Source organism: Ammospiza caudacuta, chromosome 9, assembly GCF_027887145.1.
Source record: "Ammospiza caudacuta isolate bAmmCau1 chromosome 9, bAmmCau1.pri, whole genome shotgun sequence".
In the NCBI taxonomy this organism is placed as follows: Eukaryota; Metazoa; Chordata; class Aves; order Passeriformes; family Passerellidae; genus Ammospiza; species Ammospiza caudacuta.
In genome coordinates this window covers 10,552,230-10,576,105 of record NC_080601.1, presented here as the reverse complement: position 1 = coordinate 10,576,105, position 23,876 = coordinate 10,552,230, and the positions used below count along the sequence as shown (strand labels likewise).

The 23,876-nt window shown below is 44.8% G+C and overlaps 1 protein-coding gene across 3 annotated transcripts; it reads right to left on the bottom strand.

The window, feature by feature from the left end:
* Window positions 1–594: 594 nt before the first annotated feature.
* SLC16A9 (solute carrier family 16 member 9) lies at window positions 595–22,079 on the bottom strand. Of its 3 annotated transcripts, none has more exons than XM_058810585.1 (7): window positions 22,002–22,079; window positions 15,138–15,193; window positions 13,502–13,729; window positions 5,545–5,688; window positions 4,474–4,569; window positions 2,048–2,956; window positions 595–1,734 (listed from the first exon to the last, which is right to left on the bottom strand). In XM_058810585.1, exons 3-7 carry the CDS (start codon window positions 13,695–13,697, stop codon window positions 1,556–1,558), a joined length of 1,524 nt encoding a protein of 507 aa, XP_058666568.1. In that variant the 5' UTR covers window positions 13,698–13,729; window positions 15,138–15,193; window positions 22,002–22,079; the 3' UTR covers window positions 595–1,555. The 3 variants fall into 3 exon arrangements, with proteins under 3 accessions (XP_058666568.1, XP_058666567.1, XP_058666566.1); XM_058810584.1 differs by lacking the exon at window positions 22,002–22,079 and adding an exon at window positions 18,400–18,496; XM_058810583.1 differs by lacking the exon at window positions 22,002–22,079 and adding an exon at window positions 18,260–18,493.
* Between the last annotated feature and the right edge of the window lie 1,797 nt (window positions 22,080–23,876).

The following is a 23,876-nucleotide window of genomic DNA, read 5'->3' as shown; positions in this document are numbered from 1 at the left end:
TTTACCTTGAGAATTATTAATGAACCAGAATCGCATCACACACTTGAAGCCCACAGCACTGCTGAGAACTACTGGGGCATTTGCAGGCTGTAGGTCAGGGCTCAGAGCTTCCACCTCACCCGAGCCTTGCAACACCCTCCGCAAAACGTCAAGGCTGCGGCGAGAAGCCAGAGCGCACAGGACGTGCCACCCGTGGAGAGATTTGTCACTGCTGTGCAGACACAGCCTTGGCACGAGAGCAGCTCTGTGAGCAAAAGCCACTGCACAGGGCACACGGGGCAGGGCAGAGCCAGCAGAGTCACCCTGCCTGTGCTGGAGCACCTGCCTGGCTCAGAAAGGCTTCATCATCACACGGCGTTCCCCAGCCACGCCAGCCAAACCCAGCAGCACGCAGGGCTGGCCTGCAGCTACAGAGACAAGAGGTTCCGAGGGGTCTCTCTCACTGACCCGTTTGGTGCTCAAGTGTTGCAACTCTTTCCCCATCAGCTTTCTCTGAATGTCTTCTGCTAGCCCTCCCCCATGCTTTTTCTTGCTCTCTGGTACTGCCTTTTCTCCTTGCTATATCCGTTCCAAAAAAGGACAGCTGAGACGACATTGCAGTCACAATTTCCCCTTTTTAATCAGGTCTGCCTTGTTAACACCCTACAAGCCCTAATAAGCTTTCTGCAGGTGCATCAATCCACTCAGCTGTGGTTGTGCAACAAGAGAGGCCCCCAGGACCAGCAGAATATGCGTGCCTTGCTTAGAAACACTCACCTGTGGGCTTCAGTGAACGTCTCTCCAACCCTGATAAAAAGATTATGAGCTTGCATAACCAAGTCAGCATTTCCTTTCACGGTTTCAACAATCACATTTATTCCTTGGTTTTAAAAGGTTTTGGTTCAACAGTTTTATAAACAGGCTTCACAAAATGTGCAGTATTTATAAACATGGTTCTTAGTCGCAGTGGTAATAAGAATCTTTACTTTCGTCATAATGTTCATTTCAGTTTTACAACACAAGGTTGATTGTTTCCCCTCTTCTCCCTCCCACAATTGGCACTTAATCATAAATTGGAGAAACTTTAAAAAGACAAAAAGTTAATCTAAGCATGAAGTTAAAAGCACCTTGCCACAGTATTACATTTTAATAAGGCAAACTCTTGTTTTGTAAAGTCTAATTGTGCAACTTGGAGACCTATGGAAGGAGGCAGAAATGCCAGCCTTCTCTTATAAAGAACAGGCCTTCATTTTTGCTTTAAAGTGTTCACCCCTCCATACCAACGCCCCTTAAAAAAAGTACATCTGATAATACAGCAGGAACACCCCCTTTACAGGGTGAAAGGAAATTACAGTAGACAAAGGCTGAAAACACGGTGCATAGTACACAAAATAAGACTGCTTTTAAAAATAACATTAAAAAAAAGAAATAGAAGAAGAAAAAGAAACTGAACAACAAGCAACAATGGAATTTTTCTAGTGGAAAGAGGATTTGTGGGCTTCATAAATAAGTGGAAAAGTATTAAAATACTTTGCTATATAATATAAAAAGGCGCAAAGTGTTTTCCAGTTGTCACCTAAGCGTTAGATGCAACTTTGTAGGAGTAAGTATTTGGAGGCAGCTTGGAGCTCTGATTGGTGCAGGCATTCCAGCAGGGCAGTGCTGCCAAGAGCAGGAGAAATCCCCCCAGCAGGACACAAAAGCCACTGAAGTAGAAAGCAGTGTTGTACTCCTGCGTCCAGTCGTAAAACCAGCCTGGGAGTGGGATAAGAGAGAAGCTCATCAGTGAAATGCAACACAGCACTGGCAACATAGAAAAACAACAATTAAAAACCACTCAAACAACAAAATAAAATTTAAATTACATAGGTTGAATCTAAAATGCTGTTTGACCTCTTAGACATGGAATGTGTTTTCTCCCAAAGACAAATCATGAACATAATCAGCTAAACAGCTTTTATTTTTTGTTGCAGATTTTGATTTCATCTTTCCATTACTATTAGACATGCAAAATTCTGTCTGGTTGTGACAAGCCCATGTTCAGTTTATATCCACACCTTGCCCTTACCTACAATTGGTGGTCCGAGGCTGTTCCCAAGTCCAGCAAAGAACATCAATATCCCATAGGCATGAGTCAGTTTCTCAATCCCCACAGTCTTTGTTGTTACATATGGAAAAATTGACCAGTTCCCAGTCAGAAAACCCAAAATCCCAGAAAGCATTGCTAATGTAAGGTAACTTTTGGCGAATGGAATTGCAAACAAGGCCACTCCTGTCATTATTAAGGTAGTTACATAGAGATATAAAGTGTTAACCCACTTAAAATCTGCCAGTATTCCTAAAGTAAGTTTGCCAACAGTCGTCATAATGCCAATAATGGAAATAAGGGGCATGTAATAGTCATCTTCACTAATGTTTGCACTTCTTGCTACATCTTCCATGAGCAGAGAAGGGGGAAATCCACCAATATCAAAGAGCAAGATGGCAACAAAGAGAGCTGAAAATACTTTGTTCTTGAAAAGAACCATGGTCTCCTTCCAGTAGGTGAAATAGAGCTGCCACTTCCTCTTGGCGAGTTGCTTGCAGAAGTTTGTCTGTTCTACAACTTTCTTTTTGTAAGTGTCTTTCTCATTTACGTTTATTGAGCTCAATGTGTTCTTATGCAAAATGCTATCCTGTTTGCAGTCAGGCACATTGTTCACAGATTTTTCATCAATATAGCCCTTTTCAAGGATGCTAATGTTTTCTTCTACAGTCTTTTCCTTTTCATGGTAAACAAAATATTGATCTGGGACTTTGTCTACAAACATTTTCTCTGGTGGAGGAGAACTGGGTGATTCCAAAGGTCTCATTAGGCTGCCACAGGCTAATATATTTAGAGACAGGGCACCAACTATTAGCAGACACCCATCCAGTCCATACAGCTCAATAAGCTCTCTTTGCAGTGCTGCATATATAAAGAGTCCAACACTTGAGCCTATAAAAGAAAAATAAGTTTGGTTTAAACTGAAGAACCAAGACCATTCCTCAACTCTAACAAAATTCCACAATTCAGCAGCTATGAATACAGTGCCACAGGAATGTTAATTCATTTGTGCTCCTGACTCTCCCAAGTTTAATGAACCAGTAAATCATCATTCCTCCTGAAGTTACAGTTCCTTTGTTGAGTAGCAACAGCACAAAAAAAATCTCCCAAAATATCTGAACACTTTGTGACAAATAACACTAGCAGACGCTTCATAAACAAGTAGGATCAATACTATATCTGATTAAAAACATCAAAGAACTGTTAAGTCACTCTTCTGCCCTGCTCTCATATACATGTATCCCTTCAGGTACCATTTTGAGTTAGCACAGTTTGAATTTTCCACTCCAACATTTTTCCCTTCCTCCTCCCAGGCAGAAATGGACCAGGAGTTCACCAAGACCCCTCCTAGAAGCAGCCCTTGACTGCCTGGTGTTTAAGGGGCAGGGTTTGCCAGGTGGGAGTTTATCCCAAAAGCATTTCTGAAGCTCTACAGGACTAAGTATGCACATGTGGCCATTCAGAAGAAAACACTGAAGAGTGAGAAATTACTAGGAGCACAAGCATTTAATGCAATCCCAGTAATTTAAAGAAAAGGCTCTTTGTTGAAGTGAGGACATATCCATTTTAACTAGTGGGTGTCCTCTCACAGACACAGAACATTGGTTTTCAAGTCAATTTATATGACAAACTTTAAAATTATTTGCTGAAGACTGTCTGGTGCTAAACAGAGGAAAAATCAATTACAAAATCTATGCTTGTTTTGCCTTCCAGGTTCTGAAATTAACCAGGGCACAATAAGATCAGGCTTTAAGGCAACCCACCTGGAATGCAAAACAAAGCCACTGGAAATGATCCCAAGGAACATTTCTCTAGAAGCTCCTCTTCACTTAGCTTGTGTGGATGTGGTATTAGTATCTCACACCACTGACTACACTGATCCTGTGTCTCCTCACTGACAGCTACTCGAGCAAAGAGGTCAGAGCAGATGCCCCATGGCACACAGAAAGCAAGGTATGGCACAGGAGCCATCTGTAACCATTCCTACTCGGGCCACTAAAAACTGTAGAGGTACAGCTAATGTGAGGTAGTGGTGATGCGGCATTTGTATCCTGCATCTCCAATCTCTTTCTCACCTCTGATCCTGGGTAAGAACAAAGAGCAAAAAGAGGATCTATGGAATGTTTCCCCTTAAGATCTGGGGCACACAGCCCAAGCTACCTGAGTCTGTTTTCAGTGAACATCCTTTCCTCATCTATATTGATGGCCCATACATAAACTTGCAAGTGTAGTTACTATTGTATCTGAAGCCTCAGTTTTTCCCTTCATTGCTACTGATATTTTTATTTAAGAAAGTAGTAACTTTCTTAAGTTACTGAGAAAAACATAATCTTCTGGGTTTTATTGCCAGGGTAAGGATGGCTGCATCAGAGCTGACAAGCTGGAGAGAATGACAATTGAAGTCCTACCTGTTGAAATCAGCCCAAGTGCGAGGCCTCTGCGTTTGTCAAAATACTGGCACGTGATGGTGACTGTTGCAGTGTACAAAAGGCCACATCCAAGACCTGCATAAAAGGAGGGAGATACAAAACATGCTACATCCTCTAGGAATGAATGCCCTTTGTTATCCCCCAGGTGATGCCATGGTGTGCCCTGGGTACTGAGGTACCTTTAACCCTGCTCAGCACTGTCCCACCTCCCCGTCCCTGCTGCTGAGCAGGGTGTGGCAGGCTGGCTTTGAGGAGCTCCAGCTGAGCTCTGTGCTCTGTGCAAGGGCCCCAGGGCTCTGAGCCCAGGGCTGGGCAGAGCTGCCTGCCCATGGCACGGTGCCCTGCTGGCCACAGAGGTGCCCAAGTGCCTGACACAGTTAACTTGATCAGCCACCCACGGCAGCACAGAGGGCAGGTCACCACCTGCCAGGAGCGCAGCGCTCTCGTGCCTCCAGCGCAGCATTTTGTGTTCAATCCAGTTCTGGGCAGAGCAGCACTACTCCCTAATGATCCCTAATTTATCAAATTAGAATGATAGAATGTGACAGAATTCCAGAAGAGATATTATTCCCTTAAGATTGGCATTTCATGCCAGCAGAAGACTTGTTCGATTCCAGCCTTCGGTAAAACCTCAGCTTCTCCATCTCTAACAATTGTGTCAACAGAGGATAAACTGTTTTCAAACCCTCATGAACATTTACATTTTTTTTATCTTTTTTCATGGTAACAGCCTGCCCAAAAGTAAAGCATTCCTTGATAAATAAAGTCCCAGACTACCACTGCCTCTATGAATCAGTTTCCCATTTCATATTCATAAACCAACACTCAAAATAATGAACACTAATTCTCAAAATGAAGGGAAGGTATTTCTGGAACAGGCTGTTACCATGTTTTTATCATGGTAACAGCCTGCCCATGCAACATCCCTCCCTGCCCAAAAATGAAGTATTCCTTTGTCTACCATTGTCTCTGTGAATCAGTTTCCCATTTCATATTCATAAACCAACACTCAAAATAATGAAGACTAAATGAAGGGAAGGTGTTTCTTACCAACAACTATCCCATATGAAACATAGAGGAAGTATATGTTAGGTGCAAAACTGCTCATCATGAGGCCCCCAGCCACCATAAAGCCACTGAAGATAGCTACAGGTCTTGCTCCAAAAGATGATACACATATACTGCAGACAGGACCTAGAGGAAAAAAACAGGAAAAAGCATTCCAAGTAAACACCAGCACCAGGAAGAACTTCTAAAAAAATATCAATCTGTGGAAATATTTCTTATGATAACTATTTACATGTATAATTATATTAGATAACAATTCAGAGTACTCATTTTCACAGGGTTCTCTAAAGCAGTTATAAAAATATTCATGGTCAGGCTAGCAAAATTTTTCTCAAGGAGAAACTGAACATCAAGGCCATGAAAGGGTCATTGGGCTGGGAGGGAAAGAGCAAGGGAAACATTCCTTACACATAGGGAGATCCAAAACATACTGGACTGTCACCACAGAACTTAGGTGCACAAAGTTTCTGAAAAGAATCTTCATCTTGAAACACAAAACCAAGGCAGACCATCAGCCAGGCCTTAAGCAAGCAGGTATTTTTTGCCAGAGCACAAAACCTGTGTTTCAGAAACACAGTATCTGTATTCATCTTGGTATGTGATGTATGAAACTGGAAAGAAAAGGCAGTCACTGGGGATCATGGTCACAGCAAGAATGTCACCTGGTGCTTACACAGAGGGAGCCTCTGCTGGCATCCCAGGCAAGGATAAGCATCATTCTTCCCTGATTTTTGAGGGAATTAAACAGAACCTTTTACTACCTATCTCTGCTCCTCCTGTGAAACTACAGAAAATAAAAGTCACTTACGGGGAGCAGCCATAACAACATTCAAGTTCACTCCCCAATACTTCTCAGTTCTTAGCTCTCTTAGCTCTTCAAAACAAGAACAGAGTGAGGCAGAATTCACACCCTGTCTCTATTCAGCCAGTTCTCTCCTCACAGAAATTGTAGAACAAGCACTTATTCTGAGCTGTGTGACCTGGAATACACCTTTTAGTCTTAAGTAGCGTGCAAGTTTGGTGCCCTGCATAAAGAATCAACCAGCAAGGGACTTGGCTTGCAAAGACAATTTATCTGAAACTCAAACCTTCACTCATAAACTCAGATGTTAGCCTCATTTCTAAACTCAGCAACTTTGAGATTAGAAGTTAGATGCACAGATGAACGCCATTATTTAACACAAACAAACAAAACCACCTTACAACATCTGCACCTCATGTGAAGGGATGCACACACACACGCCATGGTCGATTCAATCTGCACAAGCAGTAATTTTGGAGTCTGCCATTTGCCAAGGTTAGTGCTCCCTGAGTCACAGAACAGATTCCCAGCAGATGGGAGGTGAGCCCAGAAAGGTGATACGAGGTAAACACTTGGAGCCTGGGGATGGTGCTTGCCTAGGTTTGTAGACAGAAGAGAGCAGCTGGGAATGCAGGAAAGGTTTTCCTGTGGTTGCCAGCCATGGGACAAGCAGTTCAGGCAGGCAGGAGCAGGGATTTGTCAGCAGGTGAAATGATCCTCAAAGACAAGGCAGGCCAGAACTTTTGCCCTACATTAGAGCTATCTGCCCAGGGAACATAAAGGGGGGTGAGTCTGAGCTGGGGCTTATCCAGGCAAACAGAGTTACAGAGGAATCAAGAAAATATTCCAGGAAAGAAAGGTTTAATTGGATTTTGGAAGCAATGAAAAAGGAAGATCTAAGCACTTACTGCTTCTCAAGAGTCAGTACACTGTGGGAATGAAAGCTGGCCAGCATAATCTGGGCAGGGTAACATGCTGAGAACAAAAGCTAAGAGCATTGCTTATTCTTAGAATTAATTACTAGAACTGGCAAATTAAGATTGGTATGTTTCCTAAAACCACGGGATTTAAAAATGAACAAAGGATTGACTCTGTATTGTATAAAGAATTCTTCTACACTAAAAGAAAATAAAGTAGTGTTAACATAATACAATTAAGCAGAGGAATTTGCACTCTTTCTATTCTTTATTTCTGGCTACTACCTTGCTAAAACAAACAGCACTTCCCTTCCACCTGCTCTCTATATTTGGACACAGCTACTCTCAGAAGGTGTCTGTCCAGTCTGGGGTGGTGGTGCTGGTACAGACATCACTGACCCCTGCTAGAGCATCCCAGGTGAAACTGGACCCTCTGACCCCAAGCCAGAACAAGACACAGAGCTGAAGGATGTGGCTTCATAACCTGACAAGGACATCTCCACTGGAGCATGAACAAAATCATCCCTGACAAGGCCCAAGGAGATGCTCTTCCAGCCTCTCTGCTTACAAAATCTAATCCCAAAGGAGAACAAAGACATCTTTTCACTCTGACATGGAAAACAATCTGCACAAAAGTGAAGAACCTGCTCCAGAGAGCTCAGCATTAATCTGCCATCTCGCACAGCAAGACATCTGGCAACTCAGCAACAGCCCTGTTTATAAGAAGGAGCGCCACTGTAAACATTAAAATAATTATTTTAGGTCCCCAAGTTGAGCAGAGAACAGCTCCATCTTCCCATTCACACTAGGCACGACTTTCACACTCATCACACTGCTAGAAAATCAGTCACAAAAGAAAATCCCCTGGATTTTCAAATGGTGCATCAAAGCCAGCATCTTTGTCCTTTCCTGCCTCCTTGCATTGCTTCCCCTTCCCTGTTTCCCATAGCACTGGCATTTTCTTTTCCACCAGGCACAGCACCTTCAGTTATCACCACAGTATTTGCACAAGAATTGACTGTACACAAACTTGTCATTCTTTACAAATATTTGGACCACAATGGGTTCAAGGCAGTAAATTCTAGTAAAGATCCAACTTTCACAGAGTGGGACTGAGACCTGCCCTGTGGATTTTGCTCAAAGTGGGCATTCTGAAGAATGCAGGAGTCTGCATACAGCCACATAGGAAACAGATCTTCAGGCAGCATAAGGGTTTTCATTAGCTGACTCTCACCATAATATGAACAACATAAAAAAATCCCAGTGGCAATCCTCAATAGTAAGCATGAAAAATAGCTTTAAAGCCAGCATTTTGTTCAGTTTGCCAGCAGCTCCAGGGGTTAGCACTGGAACTAGCACAATATTTTATGACATTGATAAATATTTACCTCTTTTACAAATAAAATCCCTAGGGCTTTTTCCTTTCCAAATGATGTATCTTAAAACTAGACCAAACTCAGTCAAAAAGAGATAGCAGCACAGTTTACTGGAATGACAGCTAACTCTAGGAAGACAGACAGCACAGGAACAGACACTGCTCTTCTGCACACAACCTGTCACAGCTCACAGTCAGCAGCACAATTATCAGGGGAGCAGTCAACAAGATCCCCAGACAAAATGGGAAGCAGAAGGAAGATTGGTTTTCACAGGAGATCTTCATACAGGGGGACCAAAGAGGAAGAACACCTAGGAGGGATCATTTGTACATTAGTATTTTTATTAAAATTATTTTGAATTAAGTACTTTACCCTCAATGAGACCATGATGTGTCTGTGAGTCCTTCCTGAGACATGAAAACAAGGCAACTGCTGCACTTAGGAACTTAAACCTGCAGAAATGTGCTGACCTCCTGACAAGCACAAAGTTGGTTTTTTTAATGGACATCCAGAAGTAACACTTTCTTCCTCAATATTTTCACATAAAGCAAAAAATAACCCTGCAAAACAACATTCTCTCCCTCCACTCCACTCACTAATCTCAAGGATCCTCCTTTCTTCACCTCATACACAAAACCTTTTGCTAAACAAACTGCATTGGACAACTGAGTTCTTTTTCTTATCATTGGCATTAATCTGACCCACCCTACCTGGGCATCTGTCCGAGCCTGTTGAAACTGTAGAGTAGAAAAAATGGTCATGAACTGCATTAAAATCCACTGGACAGAATACAAGAAAATGCTCTGCATATTAAATGCATTTCTAAAACCTGGTTATAATACTCTCCAAATGCCTGTACTTTGGATATGAGTATAGATCTGAAAAAAAGCCTTTCACACTGGGCAGTAACCCACTCCCAACTGATTGGAAAGAGATTTCCTTTCTAGAAAAATGTTGTTATATGAACTGGGCTTTTTTTCAGAGGAATCTTGGGGACACCCTTCTCCCCTATGCATAAGCTATTTACAGCATCCATACTTTACAGTGGGGGCTATGGCTGTTTGAGGTTTGTGTTCAAAAATATGTAGATGCTGCAAAATAGAGTGGTATAATTGATGTCATAGAGTAGTAAAAGTTATAGAGTAGTAAAATTGTTGCTTGAAAACACAAAATTAAGCTTTTTAAACACCTAGCACTGCATGCCTCAGATCAGCAGAAACACCCCATCAAATTATCAAGGCGTGCCTTTCAAGAGAGAATCCTCCCTTTGCTCTCCCTCCATTAACGAAGGGAAGTGGGAACAGAGACATTGATGTCTCTTCCTATGCCAAGGACTGTGAAGTCAACCCTTACTATAAACAGCTGTGGTGCCAATTACAGGCGCCAAGGTCTTTGTTTTGCTTTTAACAAGTGGAACATGGATTAAATTTAATTTCAGGCTCCAAATGGATGCAAAATTAAGAACATTTGGTGCAGAAGAAGCACATGATGTTCAAGAATATATATAAATATCCTCCTCTGGCCTGTTTTAGTAAGGGAAACCTACTAAGCTTTTTCAATTTCTTCCTGTTGAACAAGCCCTGGAGCCCTGTGTCCCATCTGCCATAGCCTGACCACTGTCATAACACTAATTCTGCAGGGCAGCTCTCACCTCTGCCTCCCACAGCAACACTGATGCTTGTCTGTCACTCCTCTAGGCACATTTCTTGCACTGCTCTGCAAGGTTTCCTCACAGAAAGTCACAACCCAAGCCATCCTGCGAGGAGGAGCCCACAGGATCCCAGCCCCATTCCCTTCTCCGGCTCAGGCTGGACACTGGCCCCAGCAGCACCGTCTGTGCTGCGAGCAAAAGGACAGAAATCGAACACCAGGTGCCCAGGAAATGGATCCAAATAAACAAGGTGCTGTTCTGGGTTTCTATGTCTCCAGTCTAAGTTTAGCTCTCACAGAAGTCAGAAGTAAACATTTTAGAAAGGATACCAATGCAGCAAACATGAAAGTGCTCACCAGCATCAGCTGCTTGAAAAGAAATTTCAGATTACACGAGCAGAAGGAAGGGGAGAAGACAGAGAACCTTTTTCTGTGCCAGATGCTATATATATCTTCTTGAGTTTGGTGAAATTACAGTACTAATACAGCAGAGTCACTGGTCCCAACTTTCTCTGTTAGAGAAGCTGGCGAATGTCATTGCCAGTGCTATCAATGAGAAAAGTCTTCCTAAGAAAATGGACTCTGATTTATTTCCTGGCTGTGGCTGCTAATCTACCATAATTGTCATTCCTTTTCCAGTCTGGTATCTACAGCTTCAGAAAGGTGATGTTAAGTTGAATAAAGCCCACAGAAGAGTCTAAATGGCTCTCCAGTAGAGCCTTAATTAAAAGTGTGGGAGTATTGGCAAAAAGACTGTATCAAGTTACAGGCTTTAAAGAAAATTTAGAAATAATTTGATGACATTTTCTAGACATCCATCACACTAATCAAGGGGCACTTCAAAATATACCACTTGAAGTTAACATTATTCATCAGCTGAAAACTAAAACTAAACAACTTGTACCATAAAATTGCATACTTTTAAGGAGGAAATTCAGTAGATTTATCATTAGGGTCAGAACCCAGCTTGACAAGCAGTGGGAACTTCCATTTTAGGTAAAGCTGGGAACATAGACTTTGTTTTCAGTCAACTCTGATAACATCAATGTAATTAAAGGACCCTCCCTGCACTTTCTTTTGAAGGCATAAAGGGTAGGAATGATTATTAAGCTTCTGAATGCCAAACTGAAAGAATAAAATCACATGGACAGACAGCACTCCTCCTAACCTGTGAAACCTTCATTTAATCATTCCATACCAAAATCAGTCACAAGAGCACCTTTGATTTGTATTACTCATCATTGATTTGTATTATTCATCATTATTATAGCTGCTGTCATGGTTTAACCTCTACCACAACCAGGCCCATGCAGCCACGATCTCACTCCCCCACCAGCAGGAAAGAGGAGACTCAGAAAGGTAAAAGCTGGAAAACTCCTGGGCTGACATAAAGGCAGTTTAATAGGGAAAGCAAAGCACACTTTGCATGCAGGCAAAGCAAACCAAGGAATTCCTTCACTGCTCCCCATGGCAGGGCAAGTTCAGCCATCTCCAGGGCAGCAGGGCCCCATCACGTGTGATGGTGACTCGGGAAGACAAATGCCATCTCTCAGAAGATCCCCCCCTTTCCTCCTTCTCCCCCCATACTGAGCATGATGTCACATGGCATAGAACATCCCTGTGGTCACTTGGGGTCACCTGTCCTGGGTGTTTCTCCTCCTGACCTCCTGTGCACCCCCAGTCTCCTCACCAGACTGGCAGCAGGAACAGCAGGAACGACCTTGGCTCTGTTAGCCCTGCTCACCAGTAAGAAAAACACCTCTACATTATCAACCCTGCATCCAGCACATTTCCAAAACACAGCCACTGAGAAGAAAATGAACTCTACCCCAGCCAAAAACCAGCCAGCTACAAAGCACATTGCTGAGAATTGCCCACAGCAGCAAGTCAGAGGGCACTAACATCTGGAAACAAGCACAATGTTGACATAAGGGAAAGGGGACTGAGGCTCTTAACAGAGCCAGAGACCTCTGGTCTCCTAAAAGGGTGTTCTCTTGAATTTCCTTCTGCCTAGTTTTTCCTTCAGCAATTACCTTGTTTATCATTACTTTCCCCCACTTCACTCTTTCACTCAAATATTTTGAGGTCTTGATGAATATCAGGAGTTAATACCCATGACGCAGGAAAATTAAAAAAGGATGATGGAAGAGCAATCTCCAGTCCTTTATCCAATAACACCCTCAGACTAAATAGAGTCTTTTTGTGCTCAGTGATCCACCTGCCTTTGCCCATTTCTCTTCTGCCTGGTGGCAAAAAAACCCTAACACAGGAGTGACACCAGTACTTGATCAGTTCTGGGGCCATACAAAGCAGTGCTCTTTATTCAGGTCTGTATTGCTATTGGAACATCAACTTTCTTTTGAGGAGATTTTCCTCAGGATCCTGAGCTGCATTTTGTCCATTAAACCACATTATTGCTTTTGCTTGTAGCAGCTCCCCTGTTGACTAGAAATTTTTTCCAGATCCAGCAAATAGATAATAGTTCCCATGGTAAATCTTTGAAAAACAGAAGTTAGTGATATGACCCAGTAAATACCCGTGCCTGATCTTAAAACAACAACCTAGGAATTGTCAAGGTGAGGTTTTATTTCCCTAAAATTCTGCTGTTACTCTCCAAGTGACAATGTCTTACTACAGAAAAGTTTCTAGGAAAGTTGCTTCATTTAATGCTACTGTTACCCATAATTTTCCAGCCTTCAAAGGGAGTTTTTTCTCAAGTAAAGAATGAAAAGGAGCCCTCACCCACCCTCACTGGTAGGTTTTCTGCTAGAGCTGAAAAATTAGTAACTCATTCATTGACTTTTTTCATAAAGCACTTGAACCATTTTGGACTAACAGCTTGCTCTGATTTTAAGACAATAATATAAATGTTAGTCTTAAAGTCTCATTAAAAAAAAAAATGCATCAACAAAATTACTGTTCAGCTTCTAGAGTATGACTTTTCTAGTTTAGAAAATTCAAAATAATTGTATTTGAATAAAGGGAATATTTTTCTTGCTCTTTTAACATTATATTCCTCTGGCTTATGCATAAATGTAACTATAAAGGAAACTATAAATGTAATATAAAACTAAAAGAAAAATGCAGCACCCTCATTTGCAGCTGTCTTTGACACGATTCCAAGAGCACACACACAGACGAAAGCATCAATTGGAGACATTTCAATTTAGGACAGATACTGCTTCTGCACTTACTGGCAAGCAATCCAATTCCATTGGCTAGCGATCCAACCCAAGCAGTCTTGCCTTTCCCCTCTCCAAAGGCATCCAGCCACTCCAGGTACAGCACTCCCACCGCCAGCGGTGACCCATAGCACAGGAACTGGGCGAAGAAGGAAACCACCACGATCACCCAGCCCCAGCCTCCGTCCGGCGGCTTCCGAAACGCCATCCTGGCAGCTGGGGGCAGAGGCAGGGCAGCACCTGTGCAGACAAAACCCAGAGAGAGCAGGGTCAGACACCTGCCTGAGCACAGGGGAGCTGTGCAGAGGTGGCAGGTTCAGCCATCCTGCAGGAGCAGCTGCAGCACACAGGCTGTGGGAGCTGGAAATGCCACACTGCATGAAACAGTGCAGCACACTGCAGGGGAAATTGGAACTGCTGGGTAACAGAACAGCAGCACCTAAAGCATCATACATAGAGTTGGACATACACCAGCGCTGCATGAAAGAGAAGCATTTCATTTGCTGAGTGCTAAATAAGCTCTCTGAAAACTTCAGGCATTCATATCTGGCACGGTTCAGCAAAAGAGCCCCATGGTCACCTGCTGTTAAAGCCATGAATATTAAAAAAGGAGGAAAAAAATCTATACTCAGTTCCACTCTCAGCACAGTATCTTTCTATTTATTAAGGTGTTTGCCACCAGATAGTGCACTCTGAGAGGGGCAGATCAAGAGGAAGACTGACATTTTGGCAGTAGTAATAGTTATGTACTCTGTTCTGTCAACAAAGTGATGTGTAGAGAGCTGCATCCAAAAATCACTTTGAGTATATTAGTGAAGTGAGCTCTAAGACTGTGTACAGGTGTGGCTGCATGACAGCAACAAACATGCACACAAAAATCTGCTATAACCTGTAAAAGTGTCAGCCCTCTGCACACATCAGCCTTCCCCAAACTGGCACTCACTGCCTGGACTCCAGAAGCACCACCTTGCTCCTGGGCATGGCCCAACCCATCACCTGTGTATCTATGGCTTTAAATAACCCACCACCCTCACATCTTCTCAAGACTAGAGTGTGAATGTAGGGATCAGTACTTCTAAAATCTGGCAGTTTCAGAGGTTTTCCAGGCTACGTTGCTCTGGAGTCTCCCTGTGCACACAGCCAGCCTGCCCTCCTTCCCTACAGGGAGCAATCTGATGAATAAAATTTGATTAATACAAAACACATGCTCTGCTCCTGGCTCTGCCACTAACCAGATATGTAATTCTCAATAGTTTTATTTCCTTCACCCTGGAAGATATTCTCAAGAACCACCTCCACACTGCAGCTCAAGCATTAAGACTGCTGCAGTAACAGCTCTGCTCTGGGAGACTCCCAAGAGACAAAGCAGAAAAATAAATGCATTGCACTGCCTTTTTGACTTAGGAACCCAGAGGAAATGGAAAAAAAATTACTGCTGTATGAAAGCAAAGGGGAAAACAAGCAGACAATAACAGAATTCCCATTTGAGATCCTCACACCCTTTTCTCGGGCAATTTTTAAGAATTTGCATGGAAAACTTAACAAAAGCTCTATAGTATAAAATTTTGAGGAATTGTATAGAGACATGAAAAAGGCCAGTTCTAGTTTGCAAATGCACTTAAATGTGACTTTGAGGGTAAATACTCACAGATGATGGCAAAAATCTGTCAGCTTCCTATAAATGTACCTTCATGTGACAACCACCTGCAAAAAGACAACAAAGCAAGTTTTCAGCCAACATATCACTGCAACAGTTAACACAACTCTGAAAAAATGGAGGCTTCACATGAAATTTCTTCTTTTTAAAATCTTCCTAGAGGAACTTCAAAAGCAAACAAGTTATCTCAGTGGAGAAGTACTGATCTCCTGCAATTAATTAACATCTGACAGCAGCCTTGAGCCCTCAAATAACAAAAATATCGCCCACTAATGTGAAATACATTTCGACATCCTGGGTCCTTTGGGAGTGATTTACAATTTTAATATACTGACTGTCCTTGAAGATACATCATTCCCAGTTACAAATGCTACAAACTTATTTGTTTCAGCTAATAAATGTAAATTCTGACTCACTCCAATGCCTGGTGAGTGTCCCTTGATCCTGTGAGATGCAAGGGTGGCAGCTAGGATAGCCAGAAGTCATAGGCACTTTCCTATAACAATGCCTTTTACACAAAAAGGGATCTCTGCATTTCCACACAAAATATTTATTTGAATACAGTCCCCAAGAGCTGACCCATGCATCTGTCCATGAATTAAGTAATTTTCACTTGGCTTTTGTCCCTGCCTAGAGGAAAACATAGTGGAAATAAGTAACAGCTTTAAAAGCAGACAATGAGACAAAGCAAGGAAGTTTTCAGAAAAACCCTACAATAATGGAGGTAGACAGTGAATAGCCCCAACTCATATTTATTTAAAAATAAACTTTAGAAAACAAACACATTTTAGCTGTCACCTTGATTTCCATTATATTGGTGCCCTAAAATTTAGCACAAAGACAACTCTTGAGTTCAGTTCTGCTATTCTAAATATTTCATGGGAAGGAAGCAAGGACTGGGCAGGAGAGGAAAAAAGTTTTTGTAGTCTTAGGTCACGTAGTCTCCTCTAATAGAAAGACTAAAAACCTCTGGATTAGTTTGTCATCTGTTGCAATGCTGCAGAGTATAACTGAATTTAACCAACTGTACCCAATTTACAGCAGTAAAAGTGCTAACTTTCTACATGCTGACAACTCCTATTTTGCATCATAGATCTCTTTTGCATCTTTTAGTTAAATAACAAAATTTTAGGTATCAACCATCTCTATTCTCTGAATGCTCCAAGCCATTTATAGTCCACAACTGTTGGGCAAAAAGTAAAAATAAAAAAAAACCAAACATAATTTCCCCAGAAATCATCCTCTGGGGTATAACAGATCTATAAAATCCCAGGGTCATTTTTGAATGACCTGGCTTTCCCTTCCCTCCTCCTCCTGTTTTTGCAGGTTATTCCTTCACCTCACCCTGCTGTGTGCCTGATAGCTAAACTGAGGTATTTCCTAACTCCCCTGAAAAGAGGGGGAGAGAGCAGGGAGCTGCATGAGGAGCCTGTTCCCCAGAGCCCTCTGCTATCATAGTTAAAGATGTCCTGCACAACAAAGCCACTGCTGGGACCATGGATATCAGCTTTCCATTGGCACATTATTTAATGCTTCTCCGAAAGGAAAGGTTGTACTGTAATAGCTTGGTAGCAGGGAAAAGAACTGACAGTGAAAATTAAACCTTCATTTGCATGGACACCAAACCTGTGCATCGACTTGGGAGGGATCCAAAGCGCCTTCCACTGTTTTCTGTCTGTGTAGAAAGAGGACACAAACTGTAAAGATAAATGTGGGCACTAAAAATGAAGACACAGAAGCCCACACAGAGGGAAGTGAGGGGAGTCAATAGTTGTGGGTTTTTTTCTCAGAACCAACCAGGAAGACTTGTATAATCCTGGTAACAGATAAACAACTGTTCAAGATTCAGGATTCAGGTGGGAACAGTTTCACAAACCCTTCGGTTCACTAAGCCTAGGGATACTGTTTCAGGCTCCAGGAAACCAAATTAAATTAAAAATACTGAAAAAGAGACATGAAGCATAAAGAATTGAATAGTAACTTGAAATTTGGTGAGAAAAAGCTTTTCAGTGAGTTGTACTCACTGCGAATAAGAATCAGAGGAAGAGAGCTGCTCGATGAAAGCCTTTACCAACCACAACAAAAAGAAACTCTAGAGAACAAACTGAACGACAGCTTCAATGTGGAAAGAGAGAAGTGTCTGGCTGCAACTATTTGCTTTGCTCTGAGCACCATTATCACAGCACTGAACTCCCTTCCTATAAATCTTAGAATTTGGCTTAAAGAGGACAGATGAGCACAAAAAAAGAACATGAGCACCACTGAAACATTAGCCCTCAGCACAGCAACTTGTATTAATCTGTGGCAAAGGGAATCTTGAGAAAGACAGTAGCAGTGTGATTGTTTCCAGTTCGTTCTTTGTGCAGCCAGAGCCCAGGAAGTGTGGTGCTTTCTGTGAGCAGCACATGGCTGCAGAGAGAGCTGATGTCAGCACACACACTGCGTGATTAACACTGGGCTCCTCGAGTTTTGCAAGGCTCTGCTACAAAGCAAGACGGTACCAGCCAGAAAAGTAACATCCCTCGTTTTAAGCTGAATCAGACTTCTTGTAAATTTCTGTTTATTTTTCAGGCAAGTCCTTGCAATTATCATCTGAAATTTCTGCTACCCTTAGCTTGAAAGTAACACCTAGAGCATGAGACTGCTGCATCATAGGTGCTTTTAACATGCTCATCATATCCAACACCTGCATGTGTACTGACAAAACAGCACAAGCATTGTATTAAATTCACTGCAAGTTGCATCTCTACTTCCACGATATCTGACTTTAACTGGTATTCTACAGTACAGCAGCTTCCTGTGTGACACTGAACACATATATGTATTTCCCTTCTAGTTCTCAATATTCAGATCTGCCTATTTGTCACATTTCTCTACTTGCTTTTCTGTCAGTTGAATAAGAGAGTTGTCAATATCAATGTTTCCTCCTATTTCACATGGATGACAGAAGTGTGAAATTTTAAACAAAACTAAACACCAGAACGAAACTTACCAACAACAAAATAATGTTTTTCTATAGTGCAAAATTAGTTTACATTAAGAAGCATCAGTGGGGCAGCACATAAACCAGTCAGCTTTGTACAAATCTGTCAGCTCAGCAGAACCAGTCCTACCTGTTTCCAGAGCCTCACTGCTCCAGAGCGGATGGAAACCCCCCGAATGAAAAACTTTAGTGCCTGTCCGTCACTAGCACGCATCCATGCGGGCAGATATGAGCCAGCGCTGCTAGAAACCACGAGCCAACATGATTTACCAGAGATCTGCTCTGCAAACCGAGAGCACGATGCGCGACGCCTCACGCATCCCAACCTGCGAGGCTTCCCTTCAGCATCCGCTCGCCCGGTCCGTGCGCACACCCTTGGCAGGATCTCCGTGGGGATGCACGGCCTCTTATAGCCCTCTGCTCGCCTCGCCTCTCCCCACGCCCTCGGGGCCAGCCCACAGCCCCGCGTTACACATTGACGCCTTCCAGCTGCGGGCCGGTCCCGACGGGGAGCGCTCACCCGCGCCGGGACTGAAGCGCTCCGGGAGGTGACTGAAGGTCGCCCTGGCCGTGCCGATGGCAACGCGGCCGAGCCACAGTGCCCAGCTCCGGGGCAGCCGCCGGGGTGACACAGGGAGCCCGCAATGGGCACTCACGGTGTCGGTGGGCTCCCGCAATGGGCACACAAACACCGATGGCGATGGGCATCCGCTGCCATGTGCCCGCGGCAGGTGCCGATGTCGCACACCGCCCAGTGCCCATCAGATAAACAGGGCACACCAGGAGGCACCGCAGCCACACCGAGGGGTGCTCGTCGATGGGCACCGCAAGGGATGGGCTCGCCCGGGGCCGGCGGCACGATCCGCTCCTGCTCCTGAAGCCGCTCCCCGCAGAGCCGCCCTGGGGCCCCGGCCCGGCCCTGCCGCCCCCCGCCCCAGCTCCCGGGGCAGCTCCCGCCGCAGAGCGGGGCCGGGCGGGGCCAAACCGGGGGCAGCGGCCCCTGCGGGGGGTCTGTCCGTCCGTCCGTCCGCCCCCGCCCCGCTGTCCCCCCGCCCGAATCGCGGGTCCCGGCCCCGTTACCTGCGGGCGGGCGGCCCGTGGGGCGGGGGCCCGGAGCCGCCCCCGGGGAGCCGGGGTAGCCCCGCATCGCGGCGGGCGGGCCGCGGCCGGCACGAACCGGTTGTAACTCGGGCGGGGGAGGAGCTGCCGGGGGCCGCCACCGCCTCCCGCAGCCCCGGCGCGGGGGGACCGCCCCGACCCCCGCCCCTCCGGGCAGGCGGGGCCGCTCGGCTCGGGCTCGGGCTCACCTCCGCCGCCCGACGCTGCCTTGCCCCGCTCCTGCCCCTGTCCCGCGGGCAGACCCCTGCCCCGTTCCCGCCGGGCCGAGGGTCGCCCCCAGCCCGGGGCCGTGTGGGAGCCGCCCCCGAGCCCCGAGAGCGGCGCTCACCGCGGGGTCCTTGCCCGCCGGGTGCCCGTCCGCAGCGCTGCCCCCCATTGTCAGCAGCCCGGGGCACGGTGACCCCCAGCGCCATCCCCGCTCCTCGCCCCAAGGCAGCCGCAGGCCGGGCTCCCCCGGCACCGTGCGGGTCCCCGGGGCGGCGGAGCGGCCGCAGGACGGGCACGGGCGCTGCCCCCCGCACCGGCCGTGCCAAAACCCGCAAAGTTGCGCTGCAGACAGCGATGCAGGCAGCGCACATGCGGCACTGCTACCCCAGCCTGTCCGCTCCGGGGAGAGACAACTCACTCGTGTGTCAGCGCACCCGCTGCCTTCAGGGGCCGCCTCGTCGGAGCCCCGGGCCGGGTCCGTGTGCATGGCACGTCCAGCGCTGTCACACAGGCGGCAGGGCGGCCGGCAAGTTCAGCCACCTGCGATGCTCACCCTCCAGGCTGCAAAGGCTGCCGCAGAAGCTGCTGAACACCCAGCGAGTATCAGCCCCCACCTCGGGCGTGCTCTGGGTGACAGCTCTGCTGCTGCCTCTACCCAATTAGAGCTCAGGTAACCACACACTGCAGGTGGAAAGATAAACATTCCCTGAGCTGAGTGAAATTTTGAGAGCTGAAATATTCCTAGACCTGAAATTCTGATGCAACCTCAGATGTTCACAGCCTCTGCAGTTCCTGCAGGTATGGCACCATTCTCCTTTTCAGTCTTGCATTCCAGACTTACTCCTTCATGCAATATTTACAAAGGCTTGTGAACTTCAAATGTCTTTGAAAGTGTCTTGATCCATGCCTCACAGCATTCAGGTAAATATCAAAATCAATACTTGCTACTGGAAGGACTGACAGAAGAATGACATAAACTCAAGCCTCACTTCTAAGACATCCCAGCTGGTGTTGGGTTGTGCTGTGTATCTCATGTCGAAAAGGGCAGCCAGCTGAAGGGGGGTGGGGGGGAAGAAAGGAGAACAGGAACTCCGAGAGCTCTAGAAAGCTGTTTCAGGGAGGAGAACTGAAATAAATGGCATTTAACCTAGACAGAAGGAACAGGGAAACACCATAGAACTTCACGAACTGTAAGAGGTTGCTGTGAAGCAAAAGGAATGAACTGTTCTGCATATGCATTAGACCAATAAAAGAGGTGAGTAGGCTTAAATTCCATGCCCAGGTAACTGCTACAGATATTAGGAAAAGCTAGGCTAGCTTGTGCTTGCACAGATTTCTTTGGGAAGCGCAGCATTTTGGGAACATGTGCACTGGAGCTGCTGAAACAAATGACTGAAGACAGCTGCCCAGACAGTAAACAGCCACTGTTTACTTTGATTGCTTCTTGGGCTTCAGGACACAGGCTGAAATTGAAAGGGTAAGTGAAATCTTCCCATAGCCACACAAGAGATGGCTGGGAAACAACAATTCTGAATTAACTGTCCAAGATGTGCTCTTTCCTACACTTTAATACAAAACCTTCTTGCAAACAAATGCATCTAAAGCTCCAGTTCCCATTACAGATACAGAAATATCTGTGCTTGATACAGAAGCTTAAAAAACAATCTTGTAAAATTAAATACTTCATTCTAGCAAAATTGGTCATGAGCATCTCAAAAAAAAAATAGTGTATTCACAAGTTCACAATGGTTTAGCTGTACAAGAATAGTTAAGGCACATGAAAAAGAGTTAAGGCACATCAGTGGCAGGAGTACATTGGCACTCCCTGGATCCTTATGCAGAGGAAGCAAGTCCAGTCAGATGTAAACCAAACCAAGTTCAGATCACAGGAAGCTTTGGACCTGAACAAGAAACCCCACTTGAGAATAACTATGCACTTTGAGTGAATACATACTGACCCTAATTGCATACTCTAACTTCTCTGGATGTCCCCCTAATGACAAGTCCCTTGTTTCAATTAAACCCGTTCTTAATATGAACATGTCAGTCAAGTGCATACCATAATTTTGAGAGGCCAGCCTTGCTGGCAAGGAACAGAACTGGGAAAACAAGCTACAGAAAAGGTTAGAGGAAACAGTCCCTCCTCCATGTCTCCTTTGTCCCTGGTTTCATAATAAGCAATACAGCTCTGTTCAACTCTAGGTTTCTGCTCACTGGGCCTACAGTATTTTGGCAACTGCCATTCGGCTTAGATTTCACATCACTGGTTAATCTTCTCATTTCTTCCCTTCAGGAACCCTTCCTACATGGCCTTCCAAGGCCCAGTGAATTGTAACAGTGCTATAACTGCACCATTCACAACCACACTTTCATCCCACACATCACCAGAATTCTTAAATCCTCATTTAAAATAGAAAATAAAGTAAAACACTGAATAATTTCTATAAGCCACTTTTCCCCTCAGCCTGTGGGGTCTAAGATTCCAAAGAATAAAGGTACTTGTGTAGCATGACCAGGGATGAGAGCAGCAGCTAGTTAAATTTTACCTGATTTTTGGTACACCATGGTTGCAGGATGTGCTGTTCTGGGTCACTCACAGCTGTACCAGCGAACAGATGATCGAGGAATGTTCTCTACTTCACAGCCAGTGCTCTAGCAGCAGCTCCTGGAGGTACAGAGAGGAAAATTAGAGGGTATTCAAACAGCCACCTTGGAAGGGGTCCTTCCCAGCAAGGAATGTAGCTGGTGCTGAACACCCTAAATCTGATCAAAAGGATTATCACCCTGGGTCAAGAGGCAGCAGGTTTGGGTATTCTTGTTTGTTTATTTGCTTGTTTGATTTTAAAGAAGGTCTAGATTGTGCAGTGAAGGAAAATCTCAAAACATAACCTAATTCTAAGTATTTGATCAACTATTGTCCTTTAAACTGTGGTCCAGGCTGGGGAGCATCCTTTTTTATCTTTGCAGTCCTTATGCAATCAGCATGGGAGGACAGAGTCTGCAGCGAAAGGGTAAGGCCAGCATGTGCAAAGGCCACTGTAGGTGTTTGGTTAACTTGCTTGTGGAAAATGTCCATTAATGATTGAAGGGGGAGCAAGGTGAGGAGAATAATCAGTAGTTTGACTGGAGTTTAATTTAAGCAGGCACATTAAATATTGATGAGCTCACAGAGTCTAAAGGACACTCATTTATCTCCAGCAGCCGCAGCAGACAACGTTTCCGAAGTTATAAATTAACCCTTCATGTGGGAGGTGAGAAGTATGAGGTTTGTCAAGTGCTATTTGACCACTTCAAGCAGGGTCACTACACCTTCTCTCAGATCTGTGTGAAAGGGAACAAGACTGTTTCAGCTGCAAAGAACACAGATTACCCAGGAGATTCCAATAAAGTACCACAAAGCTTCCTGGTGCCATCACAGCTACGCTGACAGGGAATATTGCCTACTTTGTCTGGGAAGATGCAGATACAGTGGCAGAATTGTCCCTCCCACAGTCTGGCTGTCACTGATAACACTAAATCCAAGGTTTCCACACCACCATCCTCTGCAGAGCCCCTCTAACACGGACAAGGCCTGAAGTGTGTGCTCAGACTGTGTCCCCAGTGTAACCATGTCTGACAAACCAGCCAGCAGCACACAGGAGAGATGGACAGGGACTTTGTACAGGAGCATGTGGGGACAAGACAAGGGGGAATGACTTAAAACTGAAAGAGGGGAGGTGCATAGTAAATAGATAATAGGGAAAAAGCCTTTACTGTGAGGGTGGTGAGGCCCTGGCACAGGTTGCCCTGGGAAGTTGTGGATGCTCATCCCTGGAAGTGTTCAAGGCCAGGCTGGATGGAGCACTGAAATACCTGGTGTGGTGGAAGGTGTCCATGCCCATAGCAGGGGAGGTGGAACTAGATGATTTACAAGGTTCCTTCCAATCCAAACCATCCTATGATTCATTTGCTGCTTTGTAAATCAATTTCCAATGTTAGTCTTCAAGTCTACATATATGTAAAATAAACCTCACATGCAAACCTGCAAAGCTTGTAACAAAAGAAAAGCAGCAGTCATCCAGCTTTAAAAAACTGTAGTCTATAATTACTTCTTTTTTGTTTCTTTACTTTTACATGACTGAATGGGTGAAGGGCTTTTCGGGTTCTTACACCACCCATGTAGGTAACGAGGACATCACCTGTATGTCGTCATGAGGGTATTACCAAATGAGGGAAAAGCCATTTAATCAAAGTAATTTTAACTTCCTTATCACTTCAATGCTCTTGCTACACAACACAACCAACCCATGCAGCTGCAAGGAGCGTTTTTTGAAGATGTCCGAGGTACAGTTTCTTAGTAAAAGTTCTTTGTAACAAACTAGAGAATCGTGACAATATTCACAAAACATAATCTTCTGAATCTGTTGCATATATTTGCCTTC